Source organism: Lutjanus erythropterus, chromosome 24 (genome assembly GCF_056507025.1).
Source record: "Lutjanus erythropterus isolate fLutEry1 chromosome 24, fLutEry1.hap2, whole genome shotgun sequence".
Taxonomy (NCBI): domain Eukaryota; kingdom Metazoa; phylum Chordata; class Actinopteri; order Lutjaniformes; family Lutjanidae; genus Lutjanus; species Lutjanus erythropterus.
This window is the reverse complement of record NC_139340.1, coordinates 17,120,001-17,134,372: the sequence shown is the minus strand read 5'-3', so window position 1 is coordinate 17,134,372 and position 14,372 is coordinate 17,120,001. Positions and strand designations below refer to the sequence as shown.

Sequence of the window (14,372 nt, the reverse complement as noted above, 5' to 3'; positions counted from 1 at the left end):
CAAATGCAATACTTATAACACCTCAGGCAACACTGGCCGCTGTGTCTTTAGCACATGAGTCTGGAGAGTCAGGTCTTTAAAGGCCTCACAGTCATTCAGCAGCCGCCCTGGTCAGCGAGTTCACCGGCCTGAACTCCCTTCAGAGTGTGTTGTGATGTCATTCATCCAAGTCTGCTCATCAAGACCTGCTCTTGCTTGTCTGTGGATTGTCTTTGGTAAATTACAACAGCAAAAGAAAACACAGTGGAACAGTAATTAATCAACAGTCGATTGTTAGACTTCATTATGAATGTGCTTCTACTGGGAAGCTCCCAGTAGCCAGCAGTGAAGCTGTGGTAGCACTGGGCAGCTCTCGTTGCCAAGTGTTGTTATTAGTGCAGCCGTGTGCTGTGCCAAGAGTTGAGATTGCTTTCCCCCCACTCTGCTTTTGAGTTTCTTATTTTTAGTTCTTTAATGAACGAGGGACAGACTGCTGCCTGGATCAGTTTAGTATGTTTTGGAGCCGGATGTTTAACATGTTAATGGGCTCCTCTCCATCTGATTACGGCTGCCTGTAAATCAGCCGCCATTCAGGCTATGGACGCATGAATGTATGTAATTCAAAAGATAACAATGCTCATGCATGTGTGCAGTAAATCTCCGCCGAGGCACAGAGAAATGACAGAGCGAGACAGAAAGAAGAGCGATGAGAGAAATGCTAAGATAAGAGAGGGGAGAGAGGGAGAGAGAATCCCCCGCTGTTTTTCCAATCAGGAGGCGTCGTCCTCCTCACTGGGTGATTTATTCTCTCTCTTCTCCTTCATGTCCCAATTTTCAACCCCACCCTCCGTTTCATTCATTCATTCATTCATTCATTCATTCATTCATGCTTTCTTTCTGTGGGCAGCTTGTGAAAACAGCTATTTAGAAATGACGACAGAAGCACATTCAGGCAGGCAGTGTTGTTAAAATGACTCACCTGTAAACCTCATCTGAAGTCATTTTTAACACTTTGTCGCTCCGAATCCAGTCGAAGAGAAGGAATGCTTCTTCTTCTTCTTCTTCTTCTTCTCGACATCAAACATCTTTTATTTTAAAAGCAGCGTTAAATGATGTATGACCTCGCTGACCAACATTAATAAGCGTCTGGCACCGCTCCCTGCGCACCAGCAAAGATCATCCTCCTTAAGAAATGAATAATGAATCTGGGGGTGCAGGTCAGGACTAAATATATATTATTAAGTTAATTCAATCCAGGCTTGTGGAATATTAAGCTCTACATTGTTAATACAAATCAAAAGCATGGTTACCAAAGGAGAACGTCTGATTTGTGGCGGAGTATTCGTGACATTGCCAATAAATAGAGCATCCATTCATTATAACCTGTCTTGTTCATTTAGTCACATTTCATATCCCAGCAAGCCCTGCTGCACCTCCCTCCATTCATCCCCTAGAGCCACAAGTGTGTGTTTCTGTGTGTGTGTGTGTGTGTCTGATCCCTCGCAGCTGCCTCCCAACCCAGCCTTTAATAAGCGTCTTCCTATGTTAGCATGAGTGTGTGAGATACGGCACCTTGTATGTTAAATTACCAATGCAAGTGTTTGTATGTGTGTGTTTCTCTTTCTCGATCTTGCAGCCCCCCCCCCCCAACACGCACACACACCCACCCACCCGCTGACCCCTCCCTCTCAGCGCTGGTTGGTTGCCACGGCTACAGTGTCGCCTCTCTTCCTCATGTTGCTATGAGACTCGGACCGACAGACCTGAGCTGAATGACAATGTGTCTGTGGCTCTGGCAAGAGGCCCACAACAGCCAATAAGAGCCGGTCTAGACAGACACTTCCCAATCTGGGGTCTGGGGACCTCGGGGTGATTGTTTGGGTTGGCAGGAGCCTCCCCGGCCTTATGAGGAGCAGTTTATTAGCGCTATTTTTTCATTTCCTCGGCAATTGTCTCAATGAGAAAACGTGTCAGTCATTGTCTGCTAAATGATGATGAGACGTCCTGATAAAAACGTCGCCCCGAGAAAAGAAGATGCAAGGGGAGATAATAGTGATATTACAGGCGTAATATCAGAGAGGGATAGTTAAAGCTGCATTAATCAATATTTATTATATTAACAACGGATCAGTGAGCATACATAATGTGAAGGTGCTTCTTATAGTGACAAACCCACAGAGAATTATCAGCTCTGTGATGCTCTTTAGCCTGTTTTAGCTGATTGTTTTGGTTTTCAGGCTTTTTCAGCAACAGAAAAGGTCTGATGGAGGCCTGCCAAGTACAGAACAGCAAACAGAAAAAGGTCGAGACTAGCTGGTGAAGAATGTGGAACGTTTCGCAGCTAAAGAGGAATTTATGAAAACCAAACTATACCTAAAAGAGGACCTTTTTTACTGCAGTAAAGTTGTCCGGTTGTCCTGGTATAAAAGCACTTACTCACTGCTTTACTGTCACTTTTTTCTGTACCTGTTTCTGTTCGAACGTGGTGGTCTGAGTCCTTCTCTAAGCAGACTCGGGTGCAGTTTGTTCGAGAGCAAACGTGACTTTAGTGTGATTTTAAAAAGGTAAACTACTAATAAATCCATCTGCTGATCATGAAAACTGTTAAGGAAGTGATCAGACAATTGATCTGTATATATTTATGCAAACCAGTGATGCATGTAAGCATGAAGTCAAGCTTTCTCAGGACTTTCTCAGATTAAAATTGTGTGGCAGCGATACTTCATTAATGAGCCCTAAATAATTAATGTACAAGACACCACTTCTTCCTGTCCAACCACCTGTTGCATCATGTTTTACTGGTATTATTTTGCTTTTGCTTTCTTCTGTTACCACATTATCTCAGTGTTGCATTTATCACTCGTGTTTTGGTATATTGGCTGAAAAATAATCAGATTTTCTCAGGAGGATTATTAAAACTAAATCTAATCTTACCCAAATCTTAAGAAGACAAAACACTAAATCGTATTTACTGTCAAAGGGATCTATTTACTAGCTGCTTTTCCAACATCGGCTTAGTGAAGACACTTGAATGTGACAACTATGAGAAATAGTGCTTAAAACAGTTGCCCAGTTAATTTGATTTCTATTTTAATTTAATCAAAGTACTAATCAAAGACGTCTTCTTGGACTTAAACTATATTCTGACATTTCACTGACTAATTTATTTGTTAATTAACCAAAAGGATCCACAGAAATGTGTGTATATTTTGTGCAGAATTTTTACATTTATGTTTGTTATTTCCATTCATCTTATATTTCCCATATTTCTTTTTCTATTTTAAAATAAGGCACATGTATTTGTTATTATTGTAGTAAAATGTATATGTTTTTTCCTATTATTGAATTGAAGCACCTGTAACATCAGCAGTTTTCTGATTCTGATTCTGATATATCATTGACCCGAGCGTCGGCTTTTCGATGTTGAAAAATGGAAGTTTGCTGATAAATAATAAGAATTTTCAGAGCCTGCCTGGATCCTGACCTCCCCAGAAAAAGATTGTTTTATGTCAGGCTGCCTTTTACACTCGCTGTGACTCAGTAGTGCAAGCGGACACCAGGGAGAGACGATTTTTCTCCCAGTAAGAATAACACCTTGATTCTGTGCTGAAATACGCTCCGCTGGAGGCGCCGGCAGCCACGGAAAAGAGTTCTGACACATAACAGCGGAGCTGATGTGGGTGGGAGGGTGAGATCTTTTGGGCTTTGTGGCACCAGAATCAATCTGCTTTTTTTTTATCTGTTTAGTTTGTTGTTCCTGTGCTTACAGGGAGAGTGTCAGGGGAGAGTGACATGGGTTAGAACAATACTCTTTACATTATTCTTTATATGACATGTCAGACCAGAGGATCGTTCTGGTTTGGTGTCAGAGGATTTTTCTCAACAGGTTTGATTCTTCTACATAAAACAGAAGAGAAAGTATCTTGTTTGCATGTTTTTTCTATTAATTTTCATTGTTCAATAAAGCGCTTTGTAAATAAAATCATTAACACGTTTTCTTGTACCGAACAGGTGCTCAGCATCCTGCAGAGCTGCTAATATACCTGCCAACAACTTCATCAGTTCAGTTCAACAGTTTTTTTTTTTCAACGTGGCAAAAAAAAAATATTCACTTCAGAAAGAAAGTTTTTTAGTGGAAAAAAAAAAACACTGAATACACGTCATGTGTCAACAGCACAACAAATACAAGTAGAGGAGTGGAGGTTTGAAAACTATGGAAGCCTATTTAAGTCATTATAATGAGAAACTTTCTCAAATTTTCTCAAAGTATTAAGTTAGTATCTCAAAATAACGACTTAGTATCAAAATAATTGTGACATTAAGTCTTTATTTCGAGAAAGTTCCTCATTATAATTATGTTTTTTTCATCATATTAGTGGCTTCAGCTGCTGTTAACTAACACAAGTGATTTGTCTTTGTCTGTCTGTCCGTGTGTCTCCTCAGGAACTGTTTACAGCGGAGTGTAAGTTTAAGGAGTCGGTGTTTGAGAACTACTATGTGATCTACAGCTCTATGCTCTACAGACAGAAGGAGTCGGGCCGAGCCTGGTTTCTGGGCCTCAATAAAGAAGGACAGGCCATGAAGGGCAACCGGGTCAAAAAGACCAAACCAGCTGCACACTTCCTGCCTAAACCTATAGAAGGTAACATACATCTACACGCACACGAGCACGGGTTAACTGACCCCGCCCCTTTTCTCTCTGTGCTTTAATAACGTTTGGCGTAACCTCAGTCAACTTTCTCCTTTCCTGTTTGCGTTACTTATCAAAGCTATCAAGGCTAACGAGCTACAGCCATCAAAGTTTGGTTTTCTTTTCAGCACGGATGAGCCTGGCACTTACGTGTAGCATATCTAAAAACAGGAAACAGGAAGTGAGAAAGTTGACCGCGGTTCTGTCGAGTACCCAGCTCTCTCAGTTGTTATTGGAGAACAGAGCCAAAGAGGGCGGGACTTAAGGAGGATTAACTCCTTTTTACTGAAATGTTTGCATGTTCGGTTTGATTCTTTCTTGTAGTTTTATTGGATTATAGATTAAAGACACACCTCCGCGCAGTCTTTGATTCTTTCCTTCGCTTATATTCTCCTTTACCCCTTTTCATCCCTGTTTCCCTCCCTCCTCCCACCCCTCTTGTATTTCTTTCATCTCTCTTCTGCTCTTTCTTTTGTTGATTTTTTTAAATCCCTTTCTTCTTCTCTCTTCCAACCGCCACCTTTGCCGCTCCTCCATCTCTCCTCCTCTCCCATCCTCCCCTCTTCTACCTCCACTCCTCCAGTTGCGATGTACCGAGAGCCTTCGTTGCACGACGTAGGGGAGGCGGTGCCTAAACTCGCCGGGGGCCCGCCTTCCAAAAGCACAACCAGCGAACCGGTGGTCATGAACGGCGGCAAACCAGTCAGCAAACCCGACAAGGAGGAGACATAACCCCGCCCCCCGTTTTACCTTCCCCCAGGAAAAGCCAGAGACCCGCCCCACTGCTGCGCTCTCAAAAAACACTAAAACTGCATCAAAAGGTAACAAAACAAACAACAGCTCGAGTTCTGACTGGTCAGCAGTGGGGCCGCACGTCCCGCCTCACCTCTCTCCCTATTGGACGGATCCGGCGTTGTGGGGCAGGGCCAGAGGGACAGAGCACTGCGGCTGGCGGCGGCGGGGGAGGAAGAGGAAGATGAAGACAGAAAAGTCAGGCCGATGCCAGCCAGATATTTTGGACCTGGGACAGTGGCATGCCCTCAAACGGGAGACAAAATGACTTCTTAAAAATATAAACAAAACAAAGAAAAAACGGAAAAAACATGTCGTCTTCACCGGTATTTTTCTGTGACAATCTGTAAGAATGAGGCCCCTTTTTCCTCTCCTGATAGTACCGTTTTCTGTTGCCAGGTATGCTTGCTTGCTGGTGGCCACACACACCCACACACCCACACACACACACGCACAACTCCCACCCAGAATCGACCACTTGGATTCGATCTTTGAGTAAATAAAGAACAGATTAAAAACATCAGCAAACATCGGGCAAGGAGAACACTTAAAGCAGCAAACACTGAGGATCCAGTGGGTGCTTAGTCATCGATCAATTAAGATCTGGCGCAGGACATTCTGTACTAAGCTTGAAAAAATGTCCCTGTGTGTTACATACAAGGCAAACACATCTTATGACTTGTCCCTAATTTTAATCACGTACTATATAGCTGTTATAAACAGAGAGTTCTTATTTGACACCACATAGCTCAAAGCATGTTCGTCTTTTCTGTGTTCCTTTATTATCTATTTGTTAGGTAGTTTATTATCCTGCACACACAGAGCACTAGTGATTATCCAGCTACGTTGTTGTACAGACACCAAACAGATTTGAGTTTTTTTCTATCCCTTTACGAACGCTGAGATTTCCACCGGTGTAGCTCGGGAGAGGAGGAGATCAACTGACGTGTCAAAATGAAGAGTTTTGGCACGAGGTTGCGTGAATTAGCGCGTAGCTGAAGAGCGAGTTCCCTGTCTGTAGCAACACGGAGTGCACAGAAAGCATGCTGGCTGTCAAAGCAGCATGGTAGCAGTCAGTGTTTACATGGAGTAGCAGATATTGTAGACTGAGGTTTAACAGAGGGAGGGTCGAACCTCAAGAGTGGTCGGATGGCGTTCTCAGTTTTTATTTCTGTTGCCTTCCCAAGTACTTGAAATTAAAGGTAGGAATGAGGGTAATAGCAAACAGGGTAAATGACGTTAAAGCCACTATGTGTACTTTACTGCCCAGTGGTGCTTTAAAAAAGGCGCTGCAGCAGACGGCGATGCACACTGCTACCCTCTCTTTGGGCCTCAAACAGCATCCAAATGAAACACAGACAGTTCTTACATATTTCACCATCAAAGACGTAAAGGGAACCACTGGTCTGCTCTATAAAAGTCATTTTTTATAAGTTTATCATGTGTTTTTATGTAATCTTAATCTATAAAGTAACTAATATAGCTAAATATAAATGGTTAAAGATAAATATAGTATTAAATATCAATATTTTTCTCTAAAATGTAGTGGAGTAGAAATATAAAGTAGAATAAAATTGAAATACTCAAAAGAAGTACCTTAAAACTGTACTTTAGCACATTCCTTGAGGAAATATACAGTATGTGGTTATTTTCCACCACAGTATGTCAAAGATAGTGAGAGATAGAGACAAAAATGTTGTGTTCTTTTGATAAGACACAGACTGAATTCTCCAGAAGAAATTACAGTTACACATAGTGGCTTTAAATTAAGTGGAACCGTGGCCTATAAAGTAAGGTTAGGTTACTAAAGGAGTATTAGAAACGTGGTTTCTGTAGAAAATAATGAAAACCACCAAAAAACAAACAGCACACATTTATTACAGTGTTACATAAAGCTGTCATCAAATCAAACCACTGAAATATGGGTTTGTGTGAGACGCGGAGAAACTACAGGGCAGAAAATCAAATGCCTTGAAATGAAATTAAACCAAATAGATTCCCATGCTTTGCCCTCTCACTGTGACAGTCAACATGGCACCAATCTGTTCTGGACTTGAATCCTGTTCGACACCCAGGCTTTCTGTTTACTTGTCTTTCTTAGACGGCAAGACTAGACGCCAATTAACTCCTCAAAACGTTACACCAGTAGTCCGTCATATCACTGAGGAGATATTAATACTGTGATCCCACACTACATGCTGTATTAGTGTCAGTAACAATGATGCAGACACAATATATTCAGTAAGAAACACAAACTGTGCGTCTCTCTTGCTTTGAATCCCAATTTTGGGCAAAATAACCACTTTGCATTTTAATCAGACCATTAAAACAGCGTCATATTTGCTGAGGATGAATGACCTCCACCGACTACAAAGAAACAACAAGACAAAGCAAGCACCCCAGAAAAAAAACAAGGCCGTGTGATTAATCCTCACAGTCGTTCCGACGTTAAAACGAGCGCCAGCCCGAATCAGCTGCATCCCCAGCCTCGGCAACAGGTGTGCGTGTCTGTGTAGCAGGTGAAACACCGCACTGCTGCACATGAGCGAAACCACGCGGTTGCGTTTTAATGTTGTCCCGCTGCGTGGTACAACTGAAGAGACTGTGAAAACACGAGACAGCTCACAGTGTTTCTAATTGGCATTTCTCAGATTTGTTCCTCACATACACCACATACTTCTCTCCTCCTCTGATCTCATTAGCTGTTACTTGCCTTTGTGTTCAAATATGTGTGGCTGACCAGCTCACATTTCATGAACTTATTTAGCCTGATGTGCCCGTCATCAACCCCAGAAAACCCTTTCAGGCCGCCGATTTTTAAAAAGGAACTTGTTAAAACCAAAATGTAATTGAAATGTGTGTGAAAATATAACAGATTCAAGAGAGATAAGAGTTTAGCATTTTGAGTTTGTGTCTCCAAACTGAAATCTTGATGCTGAAAAAAACTGCAAGTACATGTGAAATGTATTTCTGCTGCTGGATCATCAGAAAGTGTTATTTTTTGCTGGGTAGTGCTGGAGATTCTTGCTATGTGAGTGCCTCTCATCCCCAGCCAAGCTCAAGATGTGAGATCCAGGGCGGCTGCAGATTTATGCTAAAAGCTCAGACTTCCTGGGTTCCAGCAGGGTTTACCCGAGATTTCCAACATTTCTCAGAGTCGCTTGACTTCAGCTGTGTCGTGTCTAACGTTACTTGAAAAAGAGCAAAGTGGGAAGATGGTGATGAAGAAGAAGAAGAAGAAGAAGAAGAAGAAGAAGCGTTTTGACCGGTGTTGTGCTTGTGTCACGTCAAAGAAATGTGGATGTAACATTGTTGACTACGTGTTGTGTCACACTACTGTAGGGGTAACTAGCAAAAACATTTAAGAAAAAAAATCCCTGACAATCAGGTCTGTAAACGTCCTTTTTATTTTTGAGTGTATCCTGTGTTGTCTGAACTGTACGGAAGAGTTTCAGGGCCAAGCGTAAGAGAAAAAAAACGACAGGAGGAAATTTGTTTTATTTTGCATTTCAAGAATAAAGTTGAAATGTTGAGGATGAAGCTGAAATCTTGGGAATTAAATCAAAATGTCAAGAAGTAAGTCACAATGTTAAGTCAAACTGTTGAGAACAATTTTGAAATGTCAAGAATAAAGTCAAAAGGACGAAAAGTCGAAATGTTGAAAATAAAGTTCAAATGTTGAGAATAAAGACTAAATGTCAAGAATGAATTTAAAATGTGGAAAATTAAGTCAAAATCTCAAGAATGAAGTTGAAATGTCGAAAATGAAATTGAAATGAAAAGAATGAAGTCACGATGAGAATTTAAATTTAAAATGTTTAAATGTAAGTTAAAAAAAATTAAGTTGTAATGTCAGGAATAAAAGTTGAAATGTCAAAAGTAAAGTCGAAATGTTGAAAAAAAAATCAGAAATGTTGAGAATATAGAAAAATAAAATAAATATAAAAAAAAAAAAATAAAAAAATCAGAAGAGGAAGTTTTTATTTGTAAATTTTGAGAATTAAGTCGAAAAGTCGAGAATAAAGTTGAAATATTTTGAGGATGAAGTCAAACCGTTTTTTTCAACTTTCTTGACATTTACTCTCTTATTTTTTCTTATTCTTGGCACTAATACTGAAAGTTCAACGTTATTCTCAGCATTTCTATTTTATTCTTAAAATGCAAAATTTAAAAAAACCCTTCTCTCCGTTTTTTTCCCCTCATACTGTGTCCGTCCCTAACACTCTTCCATACCACTGACTGTGTCTCAGCAGAACCTTTCTAAGAAGACACTTTAATTACAGCATAGAGGACGATGTTTTTGTACTCGCCTGAGCAACCATTAGCAGATAGAATCGCTAACAAGACTCCAGGACAGCGACTGCTTTTCAGTGAATGACTATCAAGCAGCTAATTTGTCCTACGTTGCTGGCAGAGGAAAAAAAAAAAAAAGATTGACTTAGCAAAGGAAGCAGATCTTCCTGTGTTCAGAGAGGCCCTGCTTGTTAGGTTAGCAGTAAGGTTCACATCCTGTGAAAGCAGCTACTGAAGATCTGTGGCACGTCCTCGAGAATTAATAATGGTCGAGGCCGGAGAAAAATGGCCCGGTTTCCTGGCTACTGACCAAAAATACTGCTACAATTTCCAGGCTGGTAATCACAGTCCCTGGTTCAAACAACGAAGGCGCAATTACTGTCAGCGTCTCCTGAGAGATTTCTCTCCACTGGTGGTTAGCCAGGTACCAAGGCTACAATTATGAGATATCTAACAGTGGGCTCTGCGCAGGAAGAGAGCAGCTGATTTAATTAGAAGTGAGCAATCACGACAACCCGGGTCACTTTTAATTTCCACATACAAGGACCACTCATGGCCTCATGGCAGGTACACATGTAGCCATCTTACTTTGTCCTGCATGAACTGTAGCTCTGAAAACAGGTGGCACAAAATGGACACGAGAAATAATAGGACAAAAATGCTTTAGTGACATGACCACGCCGGTACAGGTGCACTTTAAGGACACAGGAACATGTAATGGTTAGCACTGTACTCATGATGTAGCTTGTCTCCCTCAGGTTTTCTTTTTTTTTTTCTGTTCCACTTTATTCCTCTTACAAAAGACTGCCTTATTACATCTGAATCTGAAACGAGACGGTAAACGCGCTCTCCTCCCAGCTGTTTCTTTCTCTGAACACTCTCATCCCACACACACACACACACACACACACACACACACACACACACACACACACACACACACACACACACTCACACACGGCAGACACACTCTTCTTCATCCTATTTTACTTTTCAATTATCCTTTGATCCCCAATCTTCTGTTCACTGTAACTATGCTAGCTTTCGCTCTCTGCTCGTTTTGTAATCATGCAGCCAGAGAACTTACTCCCACCTCCTCTTTTCTCTTCCACCTCCTCCTCCTCCTCCCTCCCTCCCTCCCTCTCTCCCTCTGTTTGGACTGTTTCCCACTTGTTGCATGGTTTTTAAAAGAGGAAAGATGACTGGGGCTAATGCATGTGGTAATGTAGGAAATGTGTTATCAAAAACAAAACAAACATTTACAGCACAGCACCAGTGAAACTCTGCATCTGGCTCGTTTCTGACTTTGGTTTGCACCGGTGGAGATGCTGCAGTTTCATTTACACATTTTCCAGTGGCGTCAGAAGCAACAGAGACATGTTGCTTTTCCAAGCATAATCCATCATCGCAATAATGAATAAAATTACTTTCCAGTCTCTAACATAGTTACTCTAATGCATGTTATTCATGGAACACTTTCAGCAGAGCATCGATATTTGACCAAAAATTCTAGCACTGAAAAAAAAAACAAGTAATTGCTTTATCTCAAGAAAACAAAAGGCACATGTCTTGAGATTACAAGATAATTTATTAAGAGAAAATGACTTTTGTTTTCTTGTTATAACAGGTTGATTATTATTTTATCATTCTCTCAAGATACCAAAATAATTTACTCATGATCTCAAGATAACGGCATTAAAAAGATAATTGCAAGCACAGCCGTTTTTGGCTTCCATATGTGACTAAAGACCTACTGAAGGCCTGTCTTGGTCAGAATAAACCACAACCTGCTGCTGTTTTTTTTTCCTACCTTTTAATTCACTAATAATCTATTTAACATTATTCCTATAACATGTTTTAGGACCAAAACATCCAGGTTTTATCCTTGATATCTGGTCCTGAAACAGGGCTACAGGAAAATAGGGCGCACATATAATTACATGTTCACTTTTAAAGTGAGATAAGTGCTGATAAAATTAGCATCCAGGCTACGTAAAGATGAAGGATTAAGTCATAGATTCACCACAACCTGCTGTATCCTGCTGGTGCGAATCCTGCTAGCTATGAGCCAAAAGCAAAGTGTCAGTGGTGCTAACCTTAAAGGAGATCTCTCTGTCTGTCAGTAAATGTACAGTTACCTTTACATACATATTATGCAAACAGAGTTTGTCTGCACTGTACAGTTTGTGTCTAATCCATTGTATACACACAGAAAACAATGATATTGAATAAAGGATTTATAGAAAGGAAGTGTGCCTGGACTTATTGATTGACTGATTTACTGCACTTCAATATCAACTAATCATTAATAGATATCATCCCTGACTCGCTCACAGTGCCTACCTGCAAGTATCATACACACACACTAGTACACACCTGATGGTCCCTTCAATAAACTCAATTCATCCTTTGTGTTGACCGAAGGGCAGCTTGTATTATCAGCCGTTCCTGCAGCAGAAAGTGTGCAGTGAGTGACAGAGTAAAAGCCCTTAAAGTAAGTGCCATTGTCAGTAAGTGAGCAGCTTTGTGTTGTTTTGAGTGGAAATGTTATTTTTCGTACATATATCATGCGTCTGACTTGTGTACTGGATGTGTTCAAATAGCAAACTGTGATATAACACAACCCGAGAGAGGCACTCAGTTAAAAATGAGCTGTCTGACTTTAATGACTTCTCCAGTCCTGCCGCTGTCAGTCCACTGTGTTTGTGTCCTGTTGCCTTTAACTGCTGATCAGGGAGGGTGTCCTTAGCAGACTGCACCTAGCAGCTACATTATGTTCTGCATCTGCAGCTGGAACACAACATCACCTCACATAACGAAGGTGTTAAAACTAGGATTTGACACTGGGCGCCTCATTTATAGGTAAGACAGTGATATTGGGGTTTGGGGTATTACTAGAAGAGAGGTACAAAAAGTTCTATAACACCTAGACACCTTGACAGAAATTATTACACTAATTAATTAATATAATTACATTAATTAATACACTAATTCTGACTAAATTTCACACTCATATCTAATAGGATATAATGATGAGGTGCTGAGGTTTTCTCACTGGAAATTATTCACAGGGAGTGATAACTTCCATTTTGTCAAAAAGTAAAAAATGCACATAATTTCCTTCAAAATCTACTTCTCTACGACAGACGTGGATGTAAACTGCAACATGACCGGTCGGCAAAGGTGTACAACCGTGAGGTTTCTTTTCATAACTCGTCGGAAAAAGAGCCTCCAAGTGGTGACCTTAGCTCCTGATAATCAGACTGAATCTCTATTTCACTGCACTCGATTCATGTACTTGAATGCATCGAATAGATGAACAAATTGGAAAATATGATTCAGAGGTGTGGGACCAGTGTAGACTTGTGGTGGTGACTCACGTAATTCACAAAATAACAAAACACAGATCTCACCCATCAAAATGTTCTTTTCTGACAGCAAAATATGAGAAGAAACTTTTTCCTTCACGTGAAATTGCAAAACTTTACCATGAAGGAAAAACGTTTACAGCAGAGAACCGAGGATTTAACTACCTGCTTAATCTTATAGAAGTATCTCATTTTAACTTGATGCACTAATAACGTGGCACAATAAACCACTTACGATCACAATAAACTCACTTTGCCGGGTTTCTAATCCAGCCTCGGAGACTGAGACGCACACAGAGAAACACCCAGTGTGATGGAAGCACCATTAAACAGCTCCATTATCAGGCAGATATGTACAGAGAGAGCTGAGGAGACAGCTCTGCAGACACTCTCAGACAGGTTGACAGGCAGGAGGAAACACACACACACACATCACATCGCATGGCCTCCTTTAAATGACAGATGAACCAGCAAATACTGTAATTAGGTGGATGTAATTAAAATTTGCATATGTAAATTTAATGTAAATTAGGTGTACTTTGAAGGGCAACATGGTGTTTAATTAGCAAGAAAGGGGGTTATAAAGACCTGTAACTTTAATTATATCTGCAATGCTGCACGCATATCTCATTTAAACTGATCGTTCTAATGCTACCTACGGTTTTTCACCCGAATTAAAGCTGTAGACTTTGTCATGATTTTATTACCTCAGTTATTTTATCTTAATATGTCTTTCTCTGTCATTTTTGTTTGTTCTGTTATCGTGGTGACATCAGAAGCCTCCTGCATACATGTAGGTCTTTACTTTCATATTTTGTCATCGTGCTGCACTTGTGTGATTCATCACTCTGCGCACTAATTCAATTAGACTACTTTAATATGAGCAAAGTGATGTTAAGAATCGCCACAGCTGCTCATTTGTAGTCCTTCCATGCTCATGTAACCGATACAGTTTATGTGCTGTATGGGCTTTATGATGGAGCTATAATGAGCTGTTATCTTTGTCTGTGTAAACATCCATCCTATATTCATGCACCATCTTCAGAGCATGTAATTGATCATTAAAGTCTAGATCTGTGCAGCCCTTCTGTCAGCTGAGTCTATTGTCTTTTAACCCTATAACACTTGCCCCTTTTTTGGAGCCAGGTGCAAAAACGGTTGTGTTTTTGCACTAGTTATTACATGGTTGGACTGCTTTGACTATAGGGAGACACTTACAGAGTGACTGCTGCTACGATGTCTGCTAACCG

General features: G+C 40.7%; 1 protein-coding gene across 2 annotated transcripts in view; it reads left to right on the top strand.

Annotated features, from left to right (window-relative positions):
• Positions 1 to 5,905, top strand: part of LOC146304914 (fibroblast growth factor 14-like) — a 68,376-nt gene extending 62,471 nt beyond the window's left edge. For both annotated transcript variants that reach the window (XM_084713540.1, XM_084713541.1), the window contains exons 4-5: positions 4,423 to 4,621; positions 5,253 to 5,905. In XM_084713540.1, coding sequence (XP_084569666.1) covers positions 4,423 to 4,621; positions 5,253 to 5,401 — 348 coding nt within the window. In that variant the 3' untranslated portion in view covers positions 5,402 to 5,905. The remainder of the gene's footprint in view (positions 1 to 4,422; positions 4,622 to 5,252) is intronic.
• The last annotated feature ends 8,467 nt before the right edge of the window (positions 5,906 to 14,372 follow it).